The sequence below is a fragment of the Candoia aspera genome, chromosome 1, assembly GCF_035149785.1.
Source record: "Candoia aspera isolate rCanAsp1 chromosome 1, rCanAsp1.hap2, whole genome shotgun sequence".
NCBI classification, from domain to species: Eukaryota; Metazoa; Chordata; class Lepidosauria; order Squamata; family Boidae; genus Candoia; species Candoia aspera.
In genome coordinates this window covers 111,570,078-111,596,110 of record NC_086153.1, presented here as the reverse complement: position 1 = coordinate 111,596,110, position 26,033 = coordinate 111,570,078, and the positions used below count along the sequence as shown (strand labels likewise).

At 39.6% G+C, this 26,033-nt stretch overlaps 1 protein-coding gene across 3 annotated transcripts in view; it reads left to right on the top strand.

Annotated features, from left to right (window-relative positions):
• Positions 1-5,467: 5,467 nt before the first annotated feature.
• Positions 5,468-26,033, top strand: part of KLHL32 (kelch like family member 32) — a 103,932-nt gene continuing 83,366 nt past the window's right edge. For 2 of the 3 annotated variants that reach the window (XM_063311911.1, XM_063311902.1), the window contains exons 1-4: positions 5,468-5,797; positions 14,214-14,304; positions 16,548-16,728; positions 25,579-25,686. In XM_063311911.1, coding sequence (XP_063167981.1) covers positions 14,282-14,304; positions 16,548-16,728; positions 25,579-25,686 — 312 coding nt within the window. In that variant the 5' untranslated portion in view covers positions 5,468-5,797; positions 14,214-14,281. The remainder of the gene's footprint in view (positions 5,798-14,213; positions 14,305-16,547; positions 16,729-25,578; positions 25,687-26,033) is intronic. The other variant, XM_063311885.1, reaches the window with a different exon arrangement.

The following is a 26,033-nucleotide window of genomic DNA, read 5'->3' as shown; positions in this document are numbered from 1 at the left end:
TTTTCTGAAACAGCACTCTTTCCAAGCAATGATTTATATTCATTGATTTAAGGCATCAAACTACATATTAAATAAAATAAAGTATTGCTGATCAGAAGAAACGTTAGCACCTATTATTTAACAGTGTGTCCTTGAAAGGTCTTGCATTCATGAGATTCAAATGTTTTGTCCTTATCAGATTATTTTGGATGCAATTTTTTAAACTGGTGACATTAATCTGAAAAAAATAATTGCTATATAAGCTTATTCCAAATTCTCCAAAGAAAATTAGAAATGCTGAATCTATTATATTTGTGTTTTATCTGTTCTCTATCATTTATTTTATCAATGAAATGGAACAATTTTGTAAAACTCTTCAGAGATTTAAGTAGGAAGTCCATGTTTGTGAACATGATGGAATGCCAGCTGTCCTTTTAGCTGTATGTGTCAGTCTTTACTTATTTAAGTGCTGGCACTAAAGACACAGCACCAATCAATAAATGCATTCTTTTTATAGCTGGGTGTCAATTGTGTCAAGCCTTAAAGCAGTTGATATCTCCCCCCCCCCCTCTCCTATGCTGGGTAAGAGAGGAACAACTGTAAGAAGATCATAGTTAGTAAAGGTGATTATAAATGGCCTCTGAAGCTATTACTTAAGGCTTAACCATTAAAAACAATCTTAGTAAGTAGCAGTATTATTTTCTTAATGCCTTATCAAGCATCTGTAAGATGTCCTCATATTCTCCTAGAAATAAGGAACAGCTGGACAAATATTAATTACTTATACAGCATATCAAGATTGATGGAGTAACATTTTAATTGATGGGGTTAAACAATGTAAGCTTTAACTGCAGATTTTAAAGACATTAGTTGATTGGACAACTCAGCAAGCTTCAACAGCAGATACCTTTCATAATTTTCCTCCCTCTTTCTCAATGCTGGTCTAATTTATATCAACCCATATAAACCTAGCACCCAACAATACAATTACCCTGGAGAAATCCTTGGAGGCATCAGTTCTTTCTAAAGTATTTGTTTGGTGCCTGATGTAGTCCCTTCGTAAGGATGGCCATACTTCATGATGTTTGCAGAAAAGCAGGAATGCTGCACCCAACTCCAAAAATAAAGTATAAGTAACATTAGTATCTGGAACATCTTGAAAGAGAACTTGTTGACTGCTACCCAAATTCTCTTGACACAGAGGAATGCTGGATTTGCTGGTGTCCCTAAAACCCATCATCTTGTGTTGCATGCTGCTCAAAGTTTTGGGAGATATAGTCCAACATATTTAGAAAGAGGATTATGCAAATAACTCTCTATGGAGTGTGTTTCTGCATGTGGTATTAGTTTATTTATTTGCAACATTTATACAACACCCCCAACTAAAAACTCTGGATAGTTACTTGTACTCTTGCCTGCTCTCTCTTTTTTGGGGGAAGTAGGGTGGTGGCTATCACTGATTTTAATGTGGTTGGATTCATAGTCACTTAACTAGGTTACTGGACTAACCCATTTTCTGGGTTTGTACAATACACACAAATTAACCAAATGGGTATATGTAACATAAAACTATCAAAAGCGAAGAGAAACCTACCATAACCAAATCAGTACGATTTACAAAAGCACTGTGATCTGATTAAACATTTTGAATACATCTACAGAACTGCTGAAAGAAGTCTTCTGAAAGTTTGGCTTGAAAAAACATCAGTATGTGGTTGGTGGCCAACATATGGCCAGATGTTGAACACTGCAGTGGCTTGAGGCTAGGCAATCTCTTGCATGTAAGTTTGCTGCCACCGATTTCGTTTTCAATATCTGAAAATAAAGAATTAGAATAGAATCCTAAGACGTGACCTAATAAATAATAATGGAGTTTAGTTTTTTCTTTGGATATACAATATACCCTACTTTCCTCCAGGAGACTCAGTGGGTAACAACACCTGCAACAGCAGAAGTCGTCTGTTTTCTATTATGGCTTGTTATTTTTATATGTTCGTAAGGAGCAACATTTTGTAGGGAGCTAAAATATTGTAAAGATAACTAAAAGGAATCATCATTACATATCCAAAAAGTGATAAAGCTAGTTGTATTGGGGAAAAAAATATTATGAGCTTGAAACCTAGAGAAAAATAGTGAAGGAGAGAAAGATGCGGTAAAAAAGTCTTCTATCATTCCTTGCAGCTCTTGACAATAAAAAAATACAGCACAGATCATGTAGCTAGTGAAACAATTTGTGCAAAGCCAGTATGCCATCAACATATTCAGTGGTGCAAAACTGATTGTTCTGAGAATGGAGAGTTCCAGTATCTTTTGTTCTTACTCCATGCCAATGCTGCAGCTTTGGATAAATTATCTGATCTGGAAGCAGTTCTTGGTGGGTTGGACTGTCAAAACACCGTGTTCAGAACACAGATTGCTTCCAGTTCAGAGGATTAACTTTTGGAAGTGCTGGAGATCGCATGATCTCTTCACACTCATGAGCTTTTTAACCACTATATAGGCTGACCATATTTCCTTGAGACAAAAACGGGATATTGGGATGGCAAAACAAGACGGGGTTAAACTTATGTATTATTCCGTATTCACGAAAAAGACGATAAAAAACATTATTGACAGTAAGCTGGGAAGATGCAGGAGGGGGAAGTGTGGCAATGGTTGGGTCCGGAGAGGCTGGTGCAGGGGTGGCGTTGGGCGGAGAGGTTACAGGAGGGCTGAGGGTGGTGGCAAGCTGGGATGGGAGGACAGGAACGGAGGAGTCTAGTGAACGGTTGTCCCCGACAACCTGTTCCTCTCTGGTGTGCCCTTTTATTTTCTTCCCGCCATTTTGGCCTGAGAGCTAATCGTCTTCTTTGGGCGCGCTTTTCTGACCGTCTTCCACTGCACTGACTGGCGGCAGCAACTCTTCCTTTTGCTCACTGCCAATCAGCTGTTCCTGCAGTTTCCCTGCTCTAGGATTGAGAACTACTGCCTCCTTTTCAATTTCAATTTTTTCCCGCTTTTCCCAATAACAGCTCCAACTTTTTTAAAAAACGGAACAAAATTGACATTTATATTAAAACGATGGGACAGTCGGGAAATGTTAAAAAAAATGGGACTGTCCTGTTCAAAACGGGACATATGGTCAGCCTACCACTATAGCAAATAAGGTTCTTTATACACAGTCCCCATGCCTGTCTCTCAACTAGCCTGTTGTTAATAAAATGAGTGTCCTCATTTAAAAGACTCTGGAATTTCCTGTGAGGTTTTTCTATCCTATATATTCCTTAACAAATATTTTCTTCAAATATAATGAAAGTCTGTTAGCATTTATTGATAAAAGCCATTACTCTGCATCCAAAGCAGATACTTTGGGTTTTTCTTTTTGAATGGGATCTGCTTCTACTTAATTACTTGGTATTCTTTTTGGCACTCTGCATATGCTCAGAAGCACATTCTCTAACTAGGGGCTGAATTCCAATCTCTATCAGGAAGACTGTCAGAACACGCAAAAAACAGCCCGAGTGGCATGTTCTAGAAGAATAAAATGTTCTGGAATTATCCAAATGATAGATGCTGAGGGCTAGCAGCTGGTTTGTTTGCATATCCTTCTTTTCACTCAGAAGTTGAAGGTGGCATACCTACAGCTTCTTTATTCCATTTTTCCTCACAAAAATCTGTGAGTTAAGTTGGATAGGCTGAGAGAAAGAGATGGGGACAAAGTTACCCAGCGAGCTACAGTGGCTGAGGGTGGATATGAACCTGGATCTCTCTGGGTCTAAGAGGCCAACACCTTAACACTGATTTTGCATCATTCTTGTCATCCTGAAGTGTCATCTCAATGGTGGCCATGTTACTTGCCGCTGGCTTGGGCTTTCTGACCTGTTACTCTGGTCTGTCACAGCTAGTGCCACTGTGAAAGGCCTCATGAACTGAGCAAAGGGAGGCAGCCAGCCCAGGTAACACACTCCAGCAAGCATCATCAGCACAAATGTGTAACATGCTTCATGCAATGCTCACTATGCACCACTGCTGGCCTGTTCATTGTGTTCTCAGACGTAGACATGGGCAAGAAGCTTCAAGGTTTAAGAGGAGAGTGTTCTGAATCAAGATAATTTCTTGTCTGAGAAAAAAGAAGCAGACAATGTCCTTATTTATTCCTTCTACAAAAGCCACCTGGCCTGGCAAATCAAATATTTCAAGCCTGCTAATGAAACATCTGTAAGAAGAAAAACAAGCTCAGAGAACAACACAAATGCAACACTTTCAACCCTGAACTACACACACTCTCCACTATTGCAATCTTTCTTTAGGACTGGCAAGAGCAGAATCTCAACTGCATCTGAAGACAGCAGGCTAACTTAGGGAGGATAGGGAAGACTGTTCTTGCTGCCAACATCTCTTGCTCCAAGGAAGCACTTTCCTCTACCTAATGTTACACACTGCTCTGATGTTGCTGGCTTTGTACATTGCACTGGGCCATACTTCGTTTTACTCTGCTTGATTAGAGGGGTGTGCGGGGTATGGATGAAAAAGTTAAGATGGTGGATGCAGCAACATGGCCATGGACACTAACTTGTTTTCACACCCACCCTCCCTCCCTTGCAGACATCCCTGGTTGATTAAATGAGTTGAGCACACCTAATTTGTAAACCCTCTCCTATAAACCACAATAGCTGGGCCCACATTATGTTCAAACAGCCAGGGGAAATCCCCTCTCGGCCACAGGAAGTCAATGGGTAATTTTAGGGCAGCCATTCTCAGCTCAGTCTACATCACAGAGTGGTTATGAAGATTGGAGAAAATAATGCTACGTATGGAAAGTTTTTTAAAAAGGACGGAAAAAAAGACCTCCAAGTCAAATTTGATTCTTGGTGACCATGTGGGCACATTGATGTGGTTTACCTTCGACAATATGAAAATGCTTTACTACTGACTTCTTCTAAAAAAAAAAAAAAAAAACCTATTTTTCTTCAGATCCTATAAATCATTTTACAAAACAACAACAGCAACCCACACACAACTCTTCAGTAGCTTGTTACAGACCTGGGATTTCTCATCAGAAGCTTCCAAGTCCCAACAAGATCAGGCAGCAGATGTTGTAACCTACTGAGTCTCCTGGAAGAAAGGTAGGGTATACTGTATATCCAAAGAATAAACAAAACTTCATTATGGTCCGGTGCTAAAGGAGAATTTGCTGTCAGCCAGGTAGATTTCAGAAAAAGGAAGAGGGGAACTATGGAAGAGGGGTAAGTACTATGCTTCTCTCCACCTTCGGCTACCAATGTCTTGGGCCAGTCCTGGATCCTGGAAAGATCCGCGGACCGAGCACCAACAACCGGCCTTTGTATCCGCCTGCGGCGAGCCTTTAATACAGCCCGCCAGCGGACGAGCAGCTAAGGCAATTTCTGTTTGATCCGCCGTTTCTCTTGCGCCCCAAGCAGCCTCGAGACTCCTCCTCTTGCAGGTGAATTACTCGACCTCCTCCAGCTTCGCGGCTGCTAACAATGCATTGTCGCCGCTGCCGCCGCTCCTGCGCACTGGAGAAAAGGGGAGCAATACAACTAGGAGGAGGAGGCGGAGGGAGAGAGAAAAAGAAACGGGGAAGGAAAAAAGGGAAAGAAAACGAGAGCGGATTTCCTCCCTCCTCCTGCCCCTGCAGCAGCCGGCGCCGCCGGTCAGCCAGCAGCGTGCATTCAGCGCCGCATTCCCACAGAAGCAGCTTCTCCTCTCTCTGCTTTCCTCGGTCTGTTCGGCCCCGGAGATCGGAAGGAAGGCCGGACGAGCCAACTGCAACGGGACGCGGAGCTGTCAAGCGGTCTTGCTGGTCCCTTCTGGAGAGGTGAGGGTGGGCGACGAGGACGGACTCCCGCCCGCTCCGCCGAAGGCACCGGCGATTGCGAATGGACTTTTCCTGGGAAAAGCTCGTCTTTAGCCTCATTGAAAACGAGGAGTTGTTTTCCCATAGAGCGGGGAGGGGAGGCTTGGGTGGCAGGACGGAGCTCCACAAAGAAGGCCTGTTCGCCGAGCGGCTGCTGCAGCCCCCGAACGCCGTAATTGCCCCGCCGCCGCATAAAGGAAAAGTCTACTTAGTTCCCTGGATCATTAAGCGGGGCCGGGGGGGGGGGGTTTGCCCCTCAGCCAATAACGGAGGGTTTTGCCTCGGTTGCCAGGGCAACGTCCAACGGCGCCTGTGGGATGCGTCGCTCCGCTTCAGCCCTTCAATTCGTTTCACAACTGACTTAACATCTCCCTCCCCTCCCCTCCCCTCCCCTCCCCGGCATTGCAGCATTTCTTGGGAGGACTACAGTGTTGGTGCGAGGGGGTGGTCTAGGGAAGTATGTCGAGGATGGGCCCTTTGTGTGTCTCTGAGTTCGCATGAATACTGCTTTCTTCCCTGAATACCCTGGCACTTGCTTGCCTTTTGGTGGCTGGAGAAGTGGCCCTTTGGACAGGAGTGATTTGCCCTGTTGAGTGGAGGAGAAGAGATGCGTTTGCAGGCTGCCCCTTCCCCCGCACAAGTGTTAAATTTGTCCCTGATGATTTCCGTCATCTCAGCGATGTCAGAAAGGAAGGCAAAAAAGTTGCACTTCGCGGAAAAGACTCTTAGGGGAAGGGGGTACAAGCTGGCATTGCAAAGGCTTGTTTCTCTAAAGCAGGGGTCTGCTGCGTTTGAGGAGGATCTAAGGTGTGGGTTGCGGTCTCAGGCCAGGTGAGGGGAAAGGAGGTGCCCTTGTTTAAGATGCCTTTCACGGCACCCTCATCTGGAAATGCAGATAGAGCTTTTCATATTGTAATGAGCAGCATGATAACCTGTGTATTAGCTGTATCCAGCCAATTTCAAGAATAGGCTTGATTTTACTGTAAATGGAAAGGAATCACTGGGAAACCATAAAGTATATGATATTCTTAAAAACTACTTAGAGTAGCTCCTTTCTCCCCTTGTGCTATTCTGGAGCCAGTTGTACAGGGTTCTAGGGTTGCCTCCTTTTTATCCAAACACAGATCATATCCATATATTCTAGGCTTTTGGATCATGTTCTAAAAATCTGTGTAGGTGTGGTTCCCCCCCCCTTTGTTTTTCATTTGCTCTGTTGTTGTTTTTACTTCATTGTACATTTCCTATTAGCTTTCCCTGCCTCTGCCCTTATATCAATCTGTGATGTACTTGGATGATGGAACATTCACTGAAAGGCCATTTTGGATGGATTCACATACAGTAATACATTAGACTAAAGTGCAGTTGGCTAATTTGTGGCTCAGTGTGTTGCGAACTGAAACAAGAGAGTTAACTCAATAAAGCTTGGCTTGGTTAACATGTACAATCAAAGCCTTTGGGAAGTGGCCAGTACGCATTGGCAATACATTTTGGCAACTTCTCTTGCTTCAGGCGGTATTTATTTATTATGAGCTTTGGAGCAGGAGTTTGGGAGATCTTCAAGAAATGTTAAGATCTAGAACTGGGCTTTAGGGCTTGGATTGCTGACCACAGATAAAGAGATGTGCTGCTGCTGTTTCTTTTGCTTTACCTGCTATGGGGTTATGAAAGCTTTCCACCAAAAGTTGGTGAGTGGGGATTTTCTGCTAGAAAATGTATGCAATCATGTATGCAATCCTAAGCAATTCTTTGACTTGGATCCAATTGTTATTATCATGTAAGTTGTTCTGAGAACTTTTCAGGCTGAAACTCTGAGTATAAATACTTGAAGTAAATATATAAATAAGCAGACATAGGAAAGCAGTTTTACATCCAGCTAAAGTTCTATCTGATCCAGCATCCTGTTTCCATAGTAAGCCAGCCCAATTACCAATGGGAAAAATTGCCAGGGGGCGAAATAGGAACTCCTTTGCACTAATGCTCATCAGCATTTATCCTGAGATCCCTGTTGTACTTTGTACTGGAGAAAATGTATAGCTATCATGATTAGTAGCTCTTAATAACTTGTTCTCTGTGAATAAGCCTAATAATCTTTTAAAGCTATCCAGCTTTGGGTCTATCACTTGAAATAGTAAATTCCATGGCTTAAGCATGCAGTATATAAAGGAGTTCTTGCTTTTATTTATCCTGATTTGAGAAAATTGCTATGGATTCTGGTAAAGTTCTGCTCATCTGATTTTTTCACAAAATGTCTAATTTTAATGCCTCTTGTCCCTCCTTTCTGTTAAGGCCCAAATGTGCTCCACCCTTTGATTATGTGGTTCTTTTTCTAGCATTCCTTTCCTGAGTTGTGATCAGAACTCTATGCTGTGTTCTAGGTTGATTTAATGTAAGCCAGCAGTGACAATGGCAGTATTATTCTTAATTGCTTTCCTAATAATCCAAACATGGATTATTACATTTTTCATGGTGGCCCACATTACTTTTACTTTTTTATTAAGATGTTCACTCCTGAGTTCTAATTTTCATCACACTGTTGTGGCTTTTTAGTAGGAAGTTATATAAAAAAATAATTTTGTTTTAAATATTCCAAGTTAGTGTGTCAAACTAAACCTTCTCTCTGCTCAATTGTTTGTAAATAAGTTAAAAGACACTGGTCTTAATATATTTAATTGGGAGGTACCACCATCCATTGCAGTAACTATCCATTTTTTCCTGCTTTTGTCTTTATTTCTTTAAATGTTTATTAATCCAGAATAGTCCCTCTCCTTTTGTCCTATGACTGCTATTTTGTCAGAGGCTCTTTGAAAATCCAAATAAAAACACCTCCTGGTTTGTAAATATTCACCTGCTAGTTGACACTCTGAAGGAGTGCCAAAAGGTTAGTGAGACAGAGGTTATACTTGCATCTTTTGTTGTATAAGCAAAATGAGTGCCTAGAGCCTTGCAGTTATTTAAGCACTCATTTTACTTCTTAAAATTCCAAACTCCTCTCCCCAAAACCAGGCCTCAGACCCTTCACTTTCACAGTTTGGTCCTTAACAGGCTTCACAAAATCTTGGCAAGTTCCTTAAGCCAAGAAAAACTGCATCTTTATATTATGGTATTCATTCATGTCTATTGTTTATGCAGTTTAAGGTTATTGATGAGAGAGAGGACTTAAAATGTCAATTCTTTGCCACTTCATCATTGTAATTTCTAGGTAAAGCAGCCTTGTAAATAAGCCCAGAAAATTGTCTAGTACTAGTTTGGAAAAGCAGACAGTTCACCTGTTGCTAGGCTAGTAAAAGAAGCTGGCCTATTTATTAGCTGTCTCCCTTTTGTTTCCATGCTGGTCATGGAAGAATATACCTCCAGTCTCTCACAGGTAATAGGGAAATCACATCACTGGTTGGGGAGGGATATAATCAATCCACTCTGTCAGCCTTCTTATTTACCCATATGAAATTAATAGGAACTATGCATTGCCAGTTTAGTTGTTCATTTCAAGGTAAATAAAATATGCAATCTTTCCATACTGTGTTTTCCTCTTCCTTGAGAGTCATTGGCCTCTAATGTTAATTATATTTAGTCAATATGCAAAAGGGGATGAACAAGGAGCAAGAGTGGAATTAGTTACAGATTTCCTCAAGCTCTTCTTATTAGGCACTGTGGGATATAGAATGTTAGACCTTCGCCTTACCCAACAGGGCTGTTCTAAGGTTATTTAACACCAGCAAACGGTTATTGGTAAGTAAGAAAATACTCAGCATTTAGAGATGAAATTAATAACAAAACCTTTTTTGGGCAATCCACTTTGTGGTAGCAAAATTCTAGGATGAAATTATTTCAGGGTGACATATTTAGATATGTAGAAGTAAATAGATGAATGGGTCACTTGAGTTTAATTCATCGGACAGTCTCTTGCCCATAATATTCACTCATTTTGGTCTAGTGGATTCAGAATTGAAATCAGGCTGACTGGATATAATAGGCAGGAGACTGGATAATAAAGGCATCATGTTGCCACTCCCTTTGTAATAATCGGTTCTGTTTTTTTTAGCCTGCTTGTTCAAATATAAGCCAGCAAGTACAGTGCACATTTTCATTCTACATCCTGTGGGATGAGAAGTTTCTGGGGAGATATATACAATAATCATCTGGAAATAGTCCTCCTGCAAGGATTAAAGTTGCTGAAAATCTGTATTCTAGTGACAGGTATTGTGCCTCCAAAGAATATCATGGTTGGCATCTAAAGTTGTTGAGGTTCTGCCTTTTACCTGTTAGTGAATCATCTGCAGTTCTTTCAGTGCCAAAGCCAGGCCAAAATCCTGGCTCAAATTTCTGCTGTACTGTATTTAATTGTTTTGTGTACTGAAGTACAGCCTCAACTTTTTTGCAGATTTTTTTTTTTTGGTATTCTGTTTTAAAAGGAAAATAATTGTTTTTTTAATTGGGCCATAGTATTTTGGAAAAGGTTTAAGCTGGTTTCTATAGGATACTGAGAATCCAGAAGGAGGATTCTAGGGCTGGAGGGGGGCCATACTTTTGTTTCCCCCTCCCAGACCAAGGAAGCTAGTATGAGCTAGTATAAAATAGTTTCATATTGTTCATATTAGTAGTCTACTGGTATTAGTTTGGATACTATCTCTTCTAAATGTCAGTCCCATTTCTTTATGGATTGTATATATTTAATTTTGGCAAGAATTGGAATTAAAGCTGTCTTAACAAGAATAAATTACAAGGTTATTTACTCCATCTCTGCTTTGGCATGACATTTCCAACCTATTCCTACTTTTTCCTAATGTCATGACTCTGGTATCAGGGAAAGGTTCATAGTGGTGACTCGGTGTTTCAATCTAATCTAGCAGTATATGTTTTTGACTGATTACATCTGATACTCATCGTGGTATTGATTGATTTTACTTTTATTTATTAATAATATTTCTGTGCTGCTCTTCCAAGAGCAGCATACATAGAAAAACCTGAGGAGTAAAAGCAACATACTGTAACAGTAATAAACAATATACATTGTAATACAGTAACACTGATCGACAAGATCTTGCATCTTCCCCAATCTGTCTCCTAGGGCCATTTTTTACTGTTAAAGTTACCGTTTGAAAGTTAGAAAGGTAGGGGGAAAAATCATGTTTCTGCAGTGCTTGAGATCTTATTTAGCATTACATACAAAGAGTACAAAAATGATCTTGCTACCCCACTCTGTTTCCACATTTGAAGTCCATTCAGGTCTGTGATCTGTTATACATATTTCTGTATTTTTGAAAATTATACTGGAATTGCTTCATGTTTTATAACAATTCCTAACATTTGCAAGTACAGTTAATACCCCTATTACCTTTGACACATTTTCCATTATGGTCTGCGTCACATGGAATAAATGTAGATAAACTCTTGGCTGGTACATGTAACAGTAAACCAAAAAACTTTGTGTATAAACCAAAATAGCTGGATTCAGATAACATTAAGCCACAAGCATTATGGGTGCTGACATATGAATCTAGCCACCATGATTAGTACACTTGAAAATAAAGTCTAATTATTTTAGTCTTACATTTCTTTTTTTCCACCCTCCATTTTTATTTTTTTCTATTATTTTAACCTGTATTACTTTAATGAACAGTATAATTCAAGGGAAGGATAATAGAACCAATGTTTTTAGCATTAAGTATTCTTTCTTTCACAAATACTAGAAATATTTTCATAGTCTTAAAACATCAACTTCACTGTAGCTCTCAATGGTTTTGAAACTCTGGAATTGTTATGTATTGCTTCATGGGTTCTGCTGTGATTTCACAGAACTGTAGCTTTAATCTGGTCATAATGTTCTTCCTGGAGTGGAATGTGCTTTTCAAGTCAGCATCTACTTTCCAAGGTATTGTTGCTCACTACTGTGCAGTAGATCAAAGCAGCTGGAATCAAATTTCCTACTCAGCAATGTCTGCATTTATTAAGACAATAATTGCTGGTTCTACTGATGCTACCAATGGTAAACAGGAGAGTGTAATTCTGAAAATATTATTTCTGAGAATGTCTGGGTTTTTTAAAAGCTAGCATATAGGGCAAAAAGCTGGTTTTCGGAGAGAAATGGATGGGCTCTCCTTTACAGCATATTTTATTAGAATATTCTGACCAATAAAAGCTAAAGCTGGTGGAGTAATGGATGATGAGGACCAGTAAATTATTGTATAAATGGACAAGTAGCCATGTTTCCAGGCAACCAGTTCTGTGGAGGAAAAAAGTGAAGGTCATATAAGCTTCCTTATAGTCTACAAAGTTACTCCTCTGATCCATCTAATTTAATGCTGTCTTTGGTAATTTGAAGAGATTCTCCAGAGTTTCTATCAGGAATTTTTCTAGCCTTGTCTGGAGAAGCCAGAGATTACATGAAAAATGGACAATCTCCTCCTCTGCCTTTAATAGCAGCATTACTCTCCTCTTTGCCAACTCCAATCAGGGAGGGATCTACGCATGTAGTAAGGAAGTGACAGATATGTGGAGCAGCATAAATTGCACTCTTGAAGGTGGATACACATTTTGAATACTGCTCTGTGAAACCAATAGTATAATTTCCCCTCTGAAATGGTTTATCATCTTATATTGAATTTATACATCATCCCTCAGATATATCTCAAATAAATTCCAATAAAAGTAGCATTTACTTCAGATTAATTATTTTTGAAGACAGCTACAGTAATTGCTGAGCCTCTTATCTTATAGTGACCTAAGCTTTAAGATAAAGTTTCCTTCAGTCCAGTTGATGAATACTTCATGTAGGCATCCATGTAGCTTTCTTTCTTTAGGCTGTGTCTACCATTGCCTCTTTTAGGAATGTTTTTAGACTGCTCAATTAGCCTACTGGCCTGGTGTAACCTGGCAGTTACCAGGTATGACCCTGCTTAGATTCTAAGCCCAGATAAGTTCAGCAAGGTCTGCTTATCCACAGATTGTTTGATTTCTATACAGTCTGAGTCTTGTGTCCTTTTCAAATATTGTGTTTTCCTTGGAAGATTTAAAGCATTCTTACATGTTCAGCTATTAACACGGAAGACTTTCTCTGAGGCCTTGCAAACTCACCAAAAATATTGGGCCACTTCTATATGAGAACTCAGATTAACATTAAAAATGAAAGTTAATACAGTAAATAAATTTGTTCTGATGAAGAGTTGTACTAGAAAAATTGAAGGCAGTTCTTTATCTTGTAATGTACCTTCTGCATTTATAACAATGTGATTTTATTCTGGACCATTCCTGTGTTTGTACCAAGGTTTGCTGCATTCCTATAATTACTCATAGAGCTAGCGAAATATGGTATGATGTTCATTGTCTTCATCATGAGGAAAGAGGGTGCAACTAGTTTAGACAGAGGGTGGATTTTGAAGGATTTACTGTGTAGTAAATAACTGGAATTCTGCCTTGAACCTGGGCATGTAATTTCCAGAGTTGATGTTTTCTTAACATACTGATGTAGAAAGATCTGTGTTCTGGAATGTGCAAAATAAAGTTGTATTACCTTCACGTGAAGTGAACCTTCAAAATAAGATGTGCAGATGTAAGAGTAAGAGTCATGGGGGAACAATTACTGATAAACTTGCATCATCCTGCTGTGGTTCTATTTCCCATTCTTGTCTAGGCAGATAGGATAGGAGCATCAGTCAATGAAAAACCTCTTTAATTATGTTTTCACTGCTGCTTGAACTGGTCATGCTTAAATCACAGGGGGTTCAAGATGAACTGGAATGGAGGTGGAGTTGACAAAACTCCAGGGACTGTTTTTTGCTGTGGGAAGGAAAGCAGTAATGCTAAACATTTTTGTTTTCTGCAATTTTTGTATCTGTTGTTTTGTAGGATATTCTTAATGAAGCAGTCCTGAAGCTGAATGTTGTAGTATAAGTATCATAACTTTTTATGCCTCAGAAGTTTCATAGCAACTGGAAGAAATCAAGGATGTATTGTCTGAAGTAGTTTGTGGAAGCTTCAGCAGAAAAGATGCATTCAAGATATGGCTCAAAATATGTATACTGTGCTCAACTGATTTTGATTTTTAGATTCTAATTAAAGAGAAGAAAACAGCTCTTAGATTTCAGGACTTAGTCTTGCAAAAACATATTATTTTAACATGCTACTGGACCCCTTTATGACAACTGGAAAATAGACTACTCTCTACATCTAATCTTTATATTCAATTTGTAGTTTCAAAAAAGCATACCTGTAACTTGATGCCGAATATTGGCAGGTAATATCTCCCGTTGGGTATGAATATTGGCATTAACTATAGGCCACACATTTTTATCCTAATTATTTTTTTGTAGTGGTTGCAATATTCCCTAGGGAAAGAACAGAAAGTCATTTTAATTCTAACCCTGGTTTTCTTTCTTTCCAGTTGGAATGTGTAGTGCATTTTCTGTAAGTTACTAAGAAACAAGGGATTCCAAACGATAAAGCTGAAGGATGCCGTCTGAAGTGTGCCTCAGGTATAGTTCACAGTATCTGCCTCAGCCAGTTTTCATCAAAATTATTCTGCCAATGAAGATTTGTTTTTGTAATGTGATAGGTTCCCTTGAATTTCATGGTAACTGTCCCCATAGAAAACCTTGATGCAAAAAATGTTTGCTCTTTCCACAGTTTTGTCATCTCGTTTACATGTTGTGCATTGTAGCCAAAAATAGGATCTTGTAAATCCTGGAGAGAGAAACAAAAATGAAAACAGCATTATGTTGATCCTCATAGATCAGTCCTCAAAATTAACTTTTGAAGAACATGTATAAGCTAAAGTAGAAAGAACAATAAGATTTTTCCCTCCTCCAAATTTGATTCAGTTAAAACAATATTTTTGCAGTAATGGAAATAAATAATAACATTACAGGAAATCATTTTTCCTGGCTAATTGCACTATTTGAGTTGTTTACATACTGTATTGCATATGTGATTCTAATTATGCTTTGTAAAAGACAGATGTGAACTTTGAATCCTGATTCTCCTCAGGTCTAAATACAGGTAGTCCTCAACTTACAACTGTTCATTTAATGACAGTCCAAAGTTATGATGGCCTTGGGATGGGTGCTTTACGGCCTCTAACGCACTTCCAGGTGTTGCAAAACATTGCACCCCTCCTGTGATCACATGATTGCATTTCGGGCACTTGGCCACCAGCCTGCATTTACGACCGGTTGCAATGTCCTGTGGTCACGTGATCACGTTTTGCAATGTTTTTTGCCGCTTTCTGACAAAAAATGCCCATTGGGGATTTGCTTAACAACTGCGGTGATTCGCTTAACAACTGCTGTAAAAATGGTCGTAAAATTGGGTCGGGTCACATGGTGACTCAACTTACAACCTCAACAGCTTATGATGGAAATTCCAGTCCCAATTGTGGTTGTAATTCGAGGACTACCAGTACTTTGTCCAAAACCCTAGAACAAATGGTTTCGCACAGGAATCGGCTTAGATTTAAACTTTCAGGAAATTTTAGGCATATAAATAATTAATAAATTATTATTATTACTTTGCTTAAGGCTGTAAGTTGGTTAGTTGCATTTGGGTGCATATGTTAACACAGGTCATAAGGCAAAAGAACAGCTTCATTTAAAAGCATATTCCAAAATTAGTTTTGATACAGAGGGTTCAGGCCCAGAATCCCAGCCGAATTAACACTAACCTATTTTATTTAATGGTGTAAGCTTTTGTGAGCTTTAGTTCACTTCATCAGAGCTGCAGTTCATGAAAGCTTATGCCTTTTAGTGAGTTTTTTTAATTGGAAAGAAATCACCAGACTCTGCCTATTTTTTGCTTCCGTAGACTCACATGGCTCTCTTCTACAGAATCCCAGCCGGTATTCTCAAGGGCTACAGTGCCTGGGAATTCTGGGAGATACAGATACAGGCCTAATGTGTCCAAAGACCATCAGAGTAGGAATGGCAGGCCCAGAAAAATGCAAAATGCACTTCTAGTATTACTGTTGCTTTATTCTGTAGCTCAGTATTCTTTGTGATTTGTTAAGAAGTTTTTTCTAGCTTGCATTTATTTTTGTTGCAGCAAAAGGTGTTGACAGGAACTGGTAGTGCTACGTAACAAATTATCTGAAGAAACTAGTGCTATATTTAGTAAGACATTTCAGTACTTTCTGCCACTTTGCCCTCTCAAAAAGTTCACTATATGAAGTTAAACATTTCTAGACTGTGTTGGAGGGATTGGTATGCCATTTCTAGCAGCAATGACAATTTAATTACTCATATTCAGGGAAATTGGGGGACATTGCTCAGAAACATGCTGTTGCTTGACTTTGTACATTTCCTGAGACTTATAAATTGCTGCAACACAAGAATTACGGGTCAGTGGGCCTGAGCCTGTGCAATGATATTGTGGATGTTTAGAACAACATTATTTGGTATGGAAGAATGAGATCTATTTTTGCCTAATGAACTATGGTAATACCTCTCCCAGATTATAATGTTGCAAATGTGTTGATTCTGTGAAGAAGTGGGGAAAAATTAAAAACACTTATTTTTTATTGTCAGAAATAATAAATTTCCTGTGCAAATATACTTTACAGGAAAATTGAATTCTCAGGCACTTTTTTCCCTGAAAAAAATATTATACATTCAGAAGTATATTACAGATGTAATAATTAAAAATGAGATAATTCAAAGCACATGGGTATATTTCATAGGTTGTATTTTGATTCTCCTAAACATTATTACTGCTTCCTCTTTTGCAGTATTCAAGATATGCTGACTGGTCAGAGACTTTGCCAATCCAGTTCTCATAATGATGCTGTCCTGGCAGCTCTGAACCAACAAAGAAATGATGGAATACTCTGTGATATAACTCTAATTGCTGAAGAGCAGAAATTCCATGCTCACAAGGCTGTGCTAGCAGCATGCAGTGACTATTTCAGAGTAAGTTAACATGTTTGTGTAATGTATGCAATACAGTTATAATTTTTATGTCATTGTATACCTCTAGATTATTATAATAAAAGTAAATCACTTTTTGTTTTAATTTTTGGACAGTAGTCATGATCCACCCAAACATTTCAGGGTGAAAATTTTATTTTTATTTTTCTCTCTTTTTTAAGAATTTTATTAAATTTCAGAAAAAGATAAAATATACAGAAAAACAAGAAGGTACAAAATAAGAACTAAAAAGTGTGAAAAAACAAGAGAAAATTTTTTACATAGATACAAAACGAACTGACTTCCAACTTTAAACATCAAGGATATACAGCAATTTCCTATAATCAATCCCTTATTTTATATTAAACCAAAATCACATTATTTCTACAGATCTACCCCTTAGCACATTGTAAAAATCACTAAGTACCATTGCTCCCTCTGTTTATTGAAAGAAAAAAAATATATAAATCACCTAATCAACTTCTCCCCCAAAGTAACAATTACTTAATTATCGCCTTCCTACTACTATTCTATAGATTCCTGTCTACTATAATAAAAATAAAAAATAAAAAGCTCGCAAATTGTCTACCATTATAATTAATAATACAAAAAACATGAATAAGAAAAAAACAATCATAATCCCAATCATTAACAATAAGTAAGTCCAAAACTATAAGACCATCCAAATAAATATTTTTAGTCCCTTCTTGTTGTTGTTAGTTGCCATCGAGTCGTTTACGACTCATGGCGACCCTATGTATAACAGAACAAAATGCTGTTTGGTCTTGCGCCATATGCCTGACTGTTCCAATGTTTGCATCCATTAACCCACTTCAAAATAGACCAAGACATTTATATGTCTCCATAATAGTCACAGAGCTATTTTCTTAAAGAAATGAAACACAGATAATTCCATTGCTGTTAGATTCTTCAGGTTCATCCACATTATCTCCAACCAGATGGCACATTTCAGACCACATATTTTCCACAATGCTCTGAATGTCTTGCAGAATAACTTGGCAGGAATTGGAAAGAACCTGCTTAATATCTGCTTTGACATCTTGGCAACGGTCAGAGAAAGCCTGGCTAAGATCATCCATTTCTGAAGCAGTAAGTTATGACGCCCCCTAGATACTTAACCAGCAGAGGTGAGAGTCAATGGAAAATTTCCGAACTGAGTTAAGATAAGATAACAGACAGTTCCCAGACAAAGTAGTAGCAGGAAAGTAAAAGTTCAGAACTGCAGAATTTCAACCCTCCTTAGTATTGGATAGAAAGCAACATCCAAAGCTTTAAAAAAGTTTTTAAAAAATTAACCACAAAAATGATAAGCACCAAGTGAGATTGTTTCTCCTTAATGTAGAAAGCCTCTCTTAGGGTACAAATACTTAAAAATAAATAAATTGGGTGCTTTAGAAATGGGGTGGCCCGACTTAATGTCCCTTTAAGGGCTGCAGTGCGGCTCAGAAATGGTGAAATCCCAGCCTCCAGGCAAAGTCTTACCCATTGATCACGATGCTGTCCACGATCTCCTGGCTGCAACTCGCCATCTGGAGGATGAATGGATCGATTCCAAGCATTTTCCTTAATCTGGAAAAACGCTCTGGGCTACAGGAGAAACCAGCCTGAGCCCAAAGAAACTGCTATGGTGCCAGTTCTACCTGCGGAGCTCGCGGGCACAGCTGCTCAGTCTGCCATATTCCCACCAGAAGTCCAAAAATTTTATTTTTCAAGTATTTGTCATGCAAATATATTTCTGTAAGTGTGTATATGTGCATATATAGATTCTGCAGGGTGCATCTAGTCCTTGGAAGGGAAAGCAGGCATAAGACTCTCTTTCTACATGTAAAATAAGTATAGTTGAACTAGATTTTTCTGCACTCATAAATAAATGCTGTTCAACTCTTAGAGATCACTCTCAGGTTACTGTGTAAGCTGGATCACACTGAATCAGTGGTAATTTTTCTCAGTATTTTCTTTTATTCTATTTGTAAGTTAGTTTTCAAGTTTGCTTTTTCAATGCATCTGAGAATCTGAATTTGTATGTATGTATGTATGTATGTATGTGTCATGTTCGCCGTTGCAATGTTTAATGTACATCGTAACGTTTCACATGCCATGGTGCTGACGCGCGTTCTGGTTGGGAGGGAGCTGCTGGGAGACCTGGTACCAGGCTTTCTATCTGTTTTCATGGGGATGGAATGTGTTTGGGTTATCGTTTGTGTTCAAGGTCCTTTTTACCCGTTGATTAGCAGAACTCGTTAGGAGCACCTGGGATGGGGAATTTGAAACGGTTGTACGGGGGGAGGGCTTACATTCGTACCGAGGGTTTTTAGTTTGTATTTGGCACGCTTTTGCTCATTCTCAGCTTTCTTTGTACTTGCATACTATTCTTTAATAAACCAGGTTTTGTTCAAGCTCTCGCTTGTGAGTCTGAGAATGTTTTAGGATAGGCAATCATTACAGTATGTATGTATGTATATGTATGTATGTGTGGCATATGAATTAAATAAGTAATAATGTATTATTATTACAGTACAGTATTAGTGTAAACTGCCCAGAGTCGCTCTTTGAGTGAGGTGGGTGGCGATGAATTTTGAAAAATAAATAAATAAATAAATAATCATTTTGATGCATTCATGAGCCAGAAAAGGATTTTCCCCTGTTTGTGGTTTGCTGAAGTGACTTTGGATAAGATGAAAGGCATAGTTAGAGGATGTTGACAAGATTGCAGCCTATTAGGATTTGTGGTATCTTTGAAATATTAGGCTTGTCCTAGGAGGTATCCCTAGATCTGGATAATTTACTCCATGGCTAGGTAGCAGGAGAGGCTTCTACCAGCTAAATCCTTTTGTGGGCAGACCCAACTTGACCTCCGTCATTCATTCTCTTTTAATTCTCAGCCTGAGATTGCGGTTATATTGTATGTTCTCCTTACATTTTGCAGACTGTTTGCAAGCTTCCATTTGATCAAAATGCAGCTGCCAGAGTATGTTGGAAATGACTTCCTCAATGAGAGGGGCCAGTAATTGGAATGACTGCCTAAACTGAGTGCACCTGTCACCGTTATTACTTGCTTTTCAGTGCAACATAAAGATAATTTTATTTAGCTGGATATTTCCAGAATGATGTTATTAGTTATAACATCTACTGCCTGAATTTACAGGTAGTCCTTGGGTTATGACCCTAACTGGGACTGGAATTTCCATTGTTAAATGAAGTGGCTGTTAAGCAAAACATCACGTGAATGCGCTGCTTAGTGATGGCAGTTCCGGCAGTCCCAGTTGTGGTTGTTAGGCGAGGACCTCATGTGACCTCAATTTGCAACCTCTTGCTGGCTTCCCCATTGACTTTGCTTGTTGGAAGCTGTCTGGGAAGGCTGCAAACGGTGATCATGTCTCCTGTCTCTTGAAAGCTCCCACCCCAATCCAAGCCATTCCCAGCTTGGTCCCTCCCAACCCCAAGCCTCGGTTCTTCCAAGGCAAGGGGTGCTTTCAGGGGTCACTGAGCCAGAAGAGGCCAGCTTGCTTCTCCTGCCCTGTGCAAACTGCCTCCACTTCAACTCCCCCCACCAGCCTATCTCCCCCCCCCCATCTTTGCCCTTTTGGGTGACCCGTACAGCATGGCTGAGATGACAATGCTGCTGTATTCTGCCGTCCCCCACCGCTGCCCCCAGCTGACCTTGGTGATCTTCATCTTCTCTCCCCTCTGCTGGGCTTGCCAACATCAGCTCGCCTCAAGCCACATGGTGTAGGGGCTTGGTTGGTGCTGGACTCACCTCTGTCCTTTTGGCCACCCTGCACAGGATGGCTGAGATGAAGATGCCACTGTGTTCCGCTGCCACTGCCTACCTGCCCCTTGCTGCCACCTCTGAGCCCAGTGCTGACAGAGCCCCCACACCATGGGTCTTAAGGCTGACTGGTGTTGGCGAGCTCAGCAGAGGAGAGGAGAGGCAAATAAGAAAACAAAGATCAGTTGGGGGCAGCGGCTGGTGGTGATGGAATACAGCATCATCATCATCTTGCGCCTCCTGTGCAGAGGGACCAAAAGGGCAGAGATTGGGGAGAGATAGGTGAATGGAGGGAGTTGAAGCTGAGGCAGCTCACACAAGGCAGGAGTACATTACCACGGGACATTGCAGTGATCGTAAATGTGGGCAGCTTGCCATGTGCCCAAATTTTGATCAGGTGTCTGTGGGATGCTGCAATGGTTATACAGTAAGTGCAAGGACTGGTCATAAGTCCATTTTTTCAGTGCTGTTGTACCTTTGAATGGTTGCTAAATGAATGGTCGTATCCTGAGGACTATCTGTGTTGCAGTCAGTTTTAGGGTGATGCTGCTATGTTGTGTTTTGCTTTATTTTATTGAGTGCATGGTTGAAAAGTGAGGTAAAATTGATACTATCTCTTGGAAAAGTACAGAATATTAAGTTGGATTGGAATCCATGATCTTGCAAAGAAGTTGTGGCATGCCAGAGCATTCAAATGACTAGTCACTGTGGTGCTAGAGCTAGCATATGTTGCTTTTCTGATATCCATCAGCAATATCTTTGTTTGCCAAAACACAGCCTATCCTTCAGTGCTGGTCTTTCACTTATGAGCAGTGGTGTGGGAGTAGTTTCCCTATGGCTTTTTCACAAGCTGGAACAGCTTATGTGCATGAAAGAGCCCTGTGGGTGTAGATTAAGGCTGCATGCAGACATTGCCTGGCCAGGAAAAACAATACTGCTTAGGAAGGAAGGAAATGTGCAGTTGTGCACTTAGGCCTGGCCTGGCCAGCAGAGGCCAGTAGCTCAGGGGCCCATCAAAGTAATTATTACAATATTGTTTTTTTTTTAATTTCTTAAAAGTCTGTTTATATTTGTCACAGAATGAATATGCCACTGCAAAGTAAAGCTCCAGGTAACTATCTTCATTTCCTAGATATCCAAGTGTAGACTGCTGGGGCTCAGTAAGATTTTTAAAACAAAAGAGAGGTAATTTCTGCTGCCAACAGCTGTCTTCTAGGAGGTGCCTCTATTGGCATCCATCCCATCACCCTGATGTATGAGAGGTAGAGCTCTCATAACCTGTGCCTCCTTTTTGGTGATTAAAAGGTAGAAATGCAACCCCCCCCCCAAAATACCTTCAATAGTGCAGTCTCCTGGCCATGTATGGTGCAGGCATGCAACTAAATGATTCAACTCTTCATTTCCTCCTTGGGAGATAATCTCAGAGAGATAAACTTAACCAAACTTTGTTTAAAAATAAGGAAATATGAAATATAAAAGTCCTTACTAACTTTAAGTATTAAAATGTAAAATTAAGTATTCTGAGATAAAGAAGATCCCATAGCTGTCCATATCACAGGTTACAAATGTAAAGACAATAATATTTCTTCATGCAGAGCCTGACATATGAATAAATAGGCTGATTACCACCATTCCTGAATTTATACAGAGAAATAAAAGACAATTAGATTTAACTTAGCACTACACAGAAAAAATTAAAAATTCAAACACAAAATCCTGGCTAGACAGGTTACCTGTTATACGAAATAGCAATTTTCCAAAGTAAAAAAATGTTTCTTTCTACCTGGACTTATTGCAACTTTTGGGGGAGTTTCCATTTTAATCGGAGGGTGCCAAGGTGATGGTAAACTCCCATTTTTGTCCAGCCTCAGTCTACAGACCTCTGTCAAAGTTCACTCCCCAAGTTCTACACTGTGCTCTTAAAGGGTCTCCAAAATCTCCCTCTCTGCCACATCTCATTCATGGATATGGATTCTCCCTGAGTTTGGCTGGCACTTGTTGGCACTTGTTGTGAGAGTTTGCAGCGTGTGCATTCACAGCAGCGGTGTATTCATCCAATGATGAAGGGACAGGTCTCCTTTTGCAAACTGAGTTTTGTCTTCCTTGTGCAAAGTTTAGGGACATTTATTCAAAATTTGTCAAGGAAATATTTGGGGTTTTCTTTATCCGTAATGGGATAATGGTCACAGCATGAACTGAAGCACAAGTATGTCATGTTCCCCATTTCAGTGTTCTGTTAACATTGTAACGTTTCACATGTCAACTCCTGTCCCGTGTTCATTCGCCCGTACAGGGTTTTTCCATTCCTCCGCCCTCCGTTGTTTTGGAGCCTTGGAATGTGTGTTTGGGTTTGCGCTTCTGTTCAAGGTTACTTTCCCAGGCACGTGTAATGGTTCCTAGCACCTGGGAGGGGGTGCGCACTGACGGGTGATTGGGGCGGGACTGGCTCACAGGCAAAGCTTTAAGTTTGTATTTGGCGCGCTTTTGCTCATTCTCAGCTTTCTCTGTATTTGCATACTATTCCTTTAATAAATCAGTTATCTTTAAGCCGGAGCTTGTGAGACTGAGTATTTGGGATTAGGCAACCATTACAAGTATGCTAGGTTTTAATTTCTTCAACTCCGCTATGTCCATCTTGGATGGGGCAGGAGAAGAATCCAATAAGTAAAAGACCATAGCACTTAACAAACATAACATCAAAAAGTAATTGTTCCTTTCTCAGCAGCACATATTAGTGTTGAAAAGTACATTGATCTTCATGTTAGCTATAGTATAGATAATTGGGGACATCATGTTTTCTTTGTTTACGTAATTCGGAAAACTGTTAAGTAGAAATTAATAATGGTGTTGTCAGTAATAGGCAAAGGCTAAAACGAATTCACTGAATAAATATCACACTCAGGGTTATGGAATCATTAAATTATGTTTCCTTGTATTTAACAAATCTTCTCCCTTTAGTTTCTAATACATAGCATTTGGTAGCAAGACATAATTGAGAATTAATGAATTAATTAAAAGTGCAGAGACAGCCCGTTTTGTAGTCCCACCTACTCATTCATATTTTAAATAAAAATCATGGAAATTTTAATTCCATCTTGAGATGCATAATTTTAATCAGTTTGTACTACTGCACTGTGAATGAGCAGTACATGTAGGCAGGATATATATTTTATATATATTTAAATTGTACCTTGGTGTCATAGAATAATTGTCATTCTGAATATATATCTTTTAAATACATGTATCACGTTTTCAGTGACTCTTCTATGGGTGCCTGTGTGTTTGGAATAACGTTACAGGCTTGCAGACTTGCAGGATCACCTGGAAACACAATTAATATAAGCACATAGATCCAAGTATTTATTTATTTATTTATTTTCTATCCTGCCTTTATTATTTTTACAAATAACTCAAGGCAGCGAATATACCTAGTGCTCCTTCCTCCTCCTATTTTCCCCACAACGACCACCCTGTGAGGTGAGTTGGGCTGAGAGAGAGGGACTGGCCCAAGGTCACCCAGCCGGCTTTCATGCCTAAGGCGGGACTAGAACTCCCAGTCTCCTGCTCTCTAGCCCGTTGCCTTAACCACTAGACCAAACTGGCTCTGTAGTAGGACTGTATGTGTAACATTGGTCATTTGCAGGACCGTGGTGGCCCTTTTGCAAAACTTACTTAAGCTGACAGCATATGTTAAACATTTGTATATATTAATTTCAAGCATTACAAGCATTCTAGATATCCTACTTCAGGACAGTCCTGACATTAACCTGCCATGTAGCCTTGATTAGTTTTCTCCCTATTGTATAAAGAGAGATGATCATGAAAAACAGAGGAAGCCTTGCCAAGATTACACTGTCTGCTTGTTAGTTTAAATTAAGTGTATTTATTTTGTGCAAAATATTTGCTCTACTGCTTCCCATACATTTCAGATGAAGCTGGGCGAATAAGTTATTACTTTTCACTTGAGAAACATTACTGGATGGACTGCAAAGATCAGTCTTTGCATTCGTCCATGTGGAGTAGTGGTTTCAATGTCAGATTAGGGCTCAGAGCACTCAGGTTTAGCAGATTGACTGGTTTGATTAAAAGTCACCATCTCTCAGCCGAACCTTCTTCATGGGATTAATGACAGATTAAAATGTAGGAAGACCATGTACATTGTTTTAAGCTCCTGCAGAAATGGAGGGATATCAATGTAATAAAACAAAAACTAACTCCAAAAATTTAGTCCCTTGAATGTATAGCATATTGATTAATAACTTCATTGGACTAGATCCAGATTGTAGAGAACTGCTTCTTTGTTTTATAAAGGCAGAGAGGGCATGCTATGGACCCTGTCTATGAGAGATTGTCAATTGGTGGGATCCAGGAAGAGAGCCTTCTGTGCCGTGGCCCCCACCCTGTAGAATACGTTGCCCCCAGAAGTGAGGCAAGCCCCCACTCTCCCAGCCTTTCGAAGGAGATTGAAGACCTGGCTCTGCCATCTCGCCTGTGGTGGGAGGGGGTAATCAATTGTCAGGGTGGTTAGGTGAAGAGGCCCCGGGGAATTACACAGTATGTATTAAATTAAGATCTTTGTATTCTCCATCTTGGATTTTATATTTATATTTATATGAAGAATTTTGCTTTTATTGTATTTTAATCTGTAGTTATTTTAATTTTATTGAAAACTGCCCAGAGTCACTCTTAGTGAGATGGGCGGTGATGAAATAGGAAATATAAATAAATAAATAAAAAGGCACCACAAGTTCTGCTGTAAGCTTTTCATTATAGTTTTTCTTTCATCTACAGTGTGCTTTATTTTTTTCTGGCCCTCCAAAGCAACTTTCCAAAAGACACAGAGGTTTACTGTGCAGGAGAAAAGAAAAATTACAGAGATGACTTCCTTGCCTGCTTTTTCCAGCTTGAATAGAAATCCCCTATGTGCTATTTGGGAGCCAGTCCATGTTTAACAAGGGTCTTTATTAAGGAATAGCAAAAGGAGAACCATCATTTCTGATACTTAGTATGGACTTCATGCATAATACTTTTAATGTAGACAAATGTTTTATTTCTTCCCTTAGGCAATGTTCAGTCTTTGTATGGTTGAAAGTTGTGCAGATGAAGTGAATTTACACGGTATCACAGGAATAGGTTTAAAGCAAGCTCTGGACTTCGCATACACCGGACAGGTATGATACTACAGTCCTTAATCAGCCTATAATAGTTATATGAAGCCTTTTTGCTAAATAGCTTCACTCATAATATTGAGGAACTCAGCTGGAATAGGGAAACAATGTAGAGCATGGCTTATGAAATTCTTTCAGACCCCTTGATCATAGCTCTGTTCTGGGTCACATGTGCAGGAAGGATATGTGGGTCTTAGAATGGATAATTGGAAAATTCTGATCCACTTCCCAACTGCCTTGCCCATAGGGATACATTGGGAGGAAAAATCTGGACTTTTTTTCTCCATAGTTCCTAACCTGATCCAACTTAATCTTTCTCTTGCTGGCTTCCCCCCTCTCCAATCTTGTTT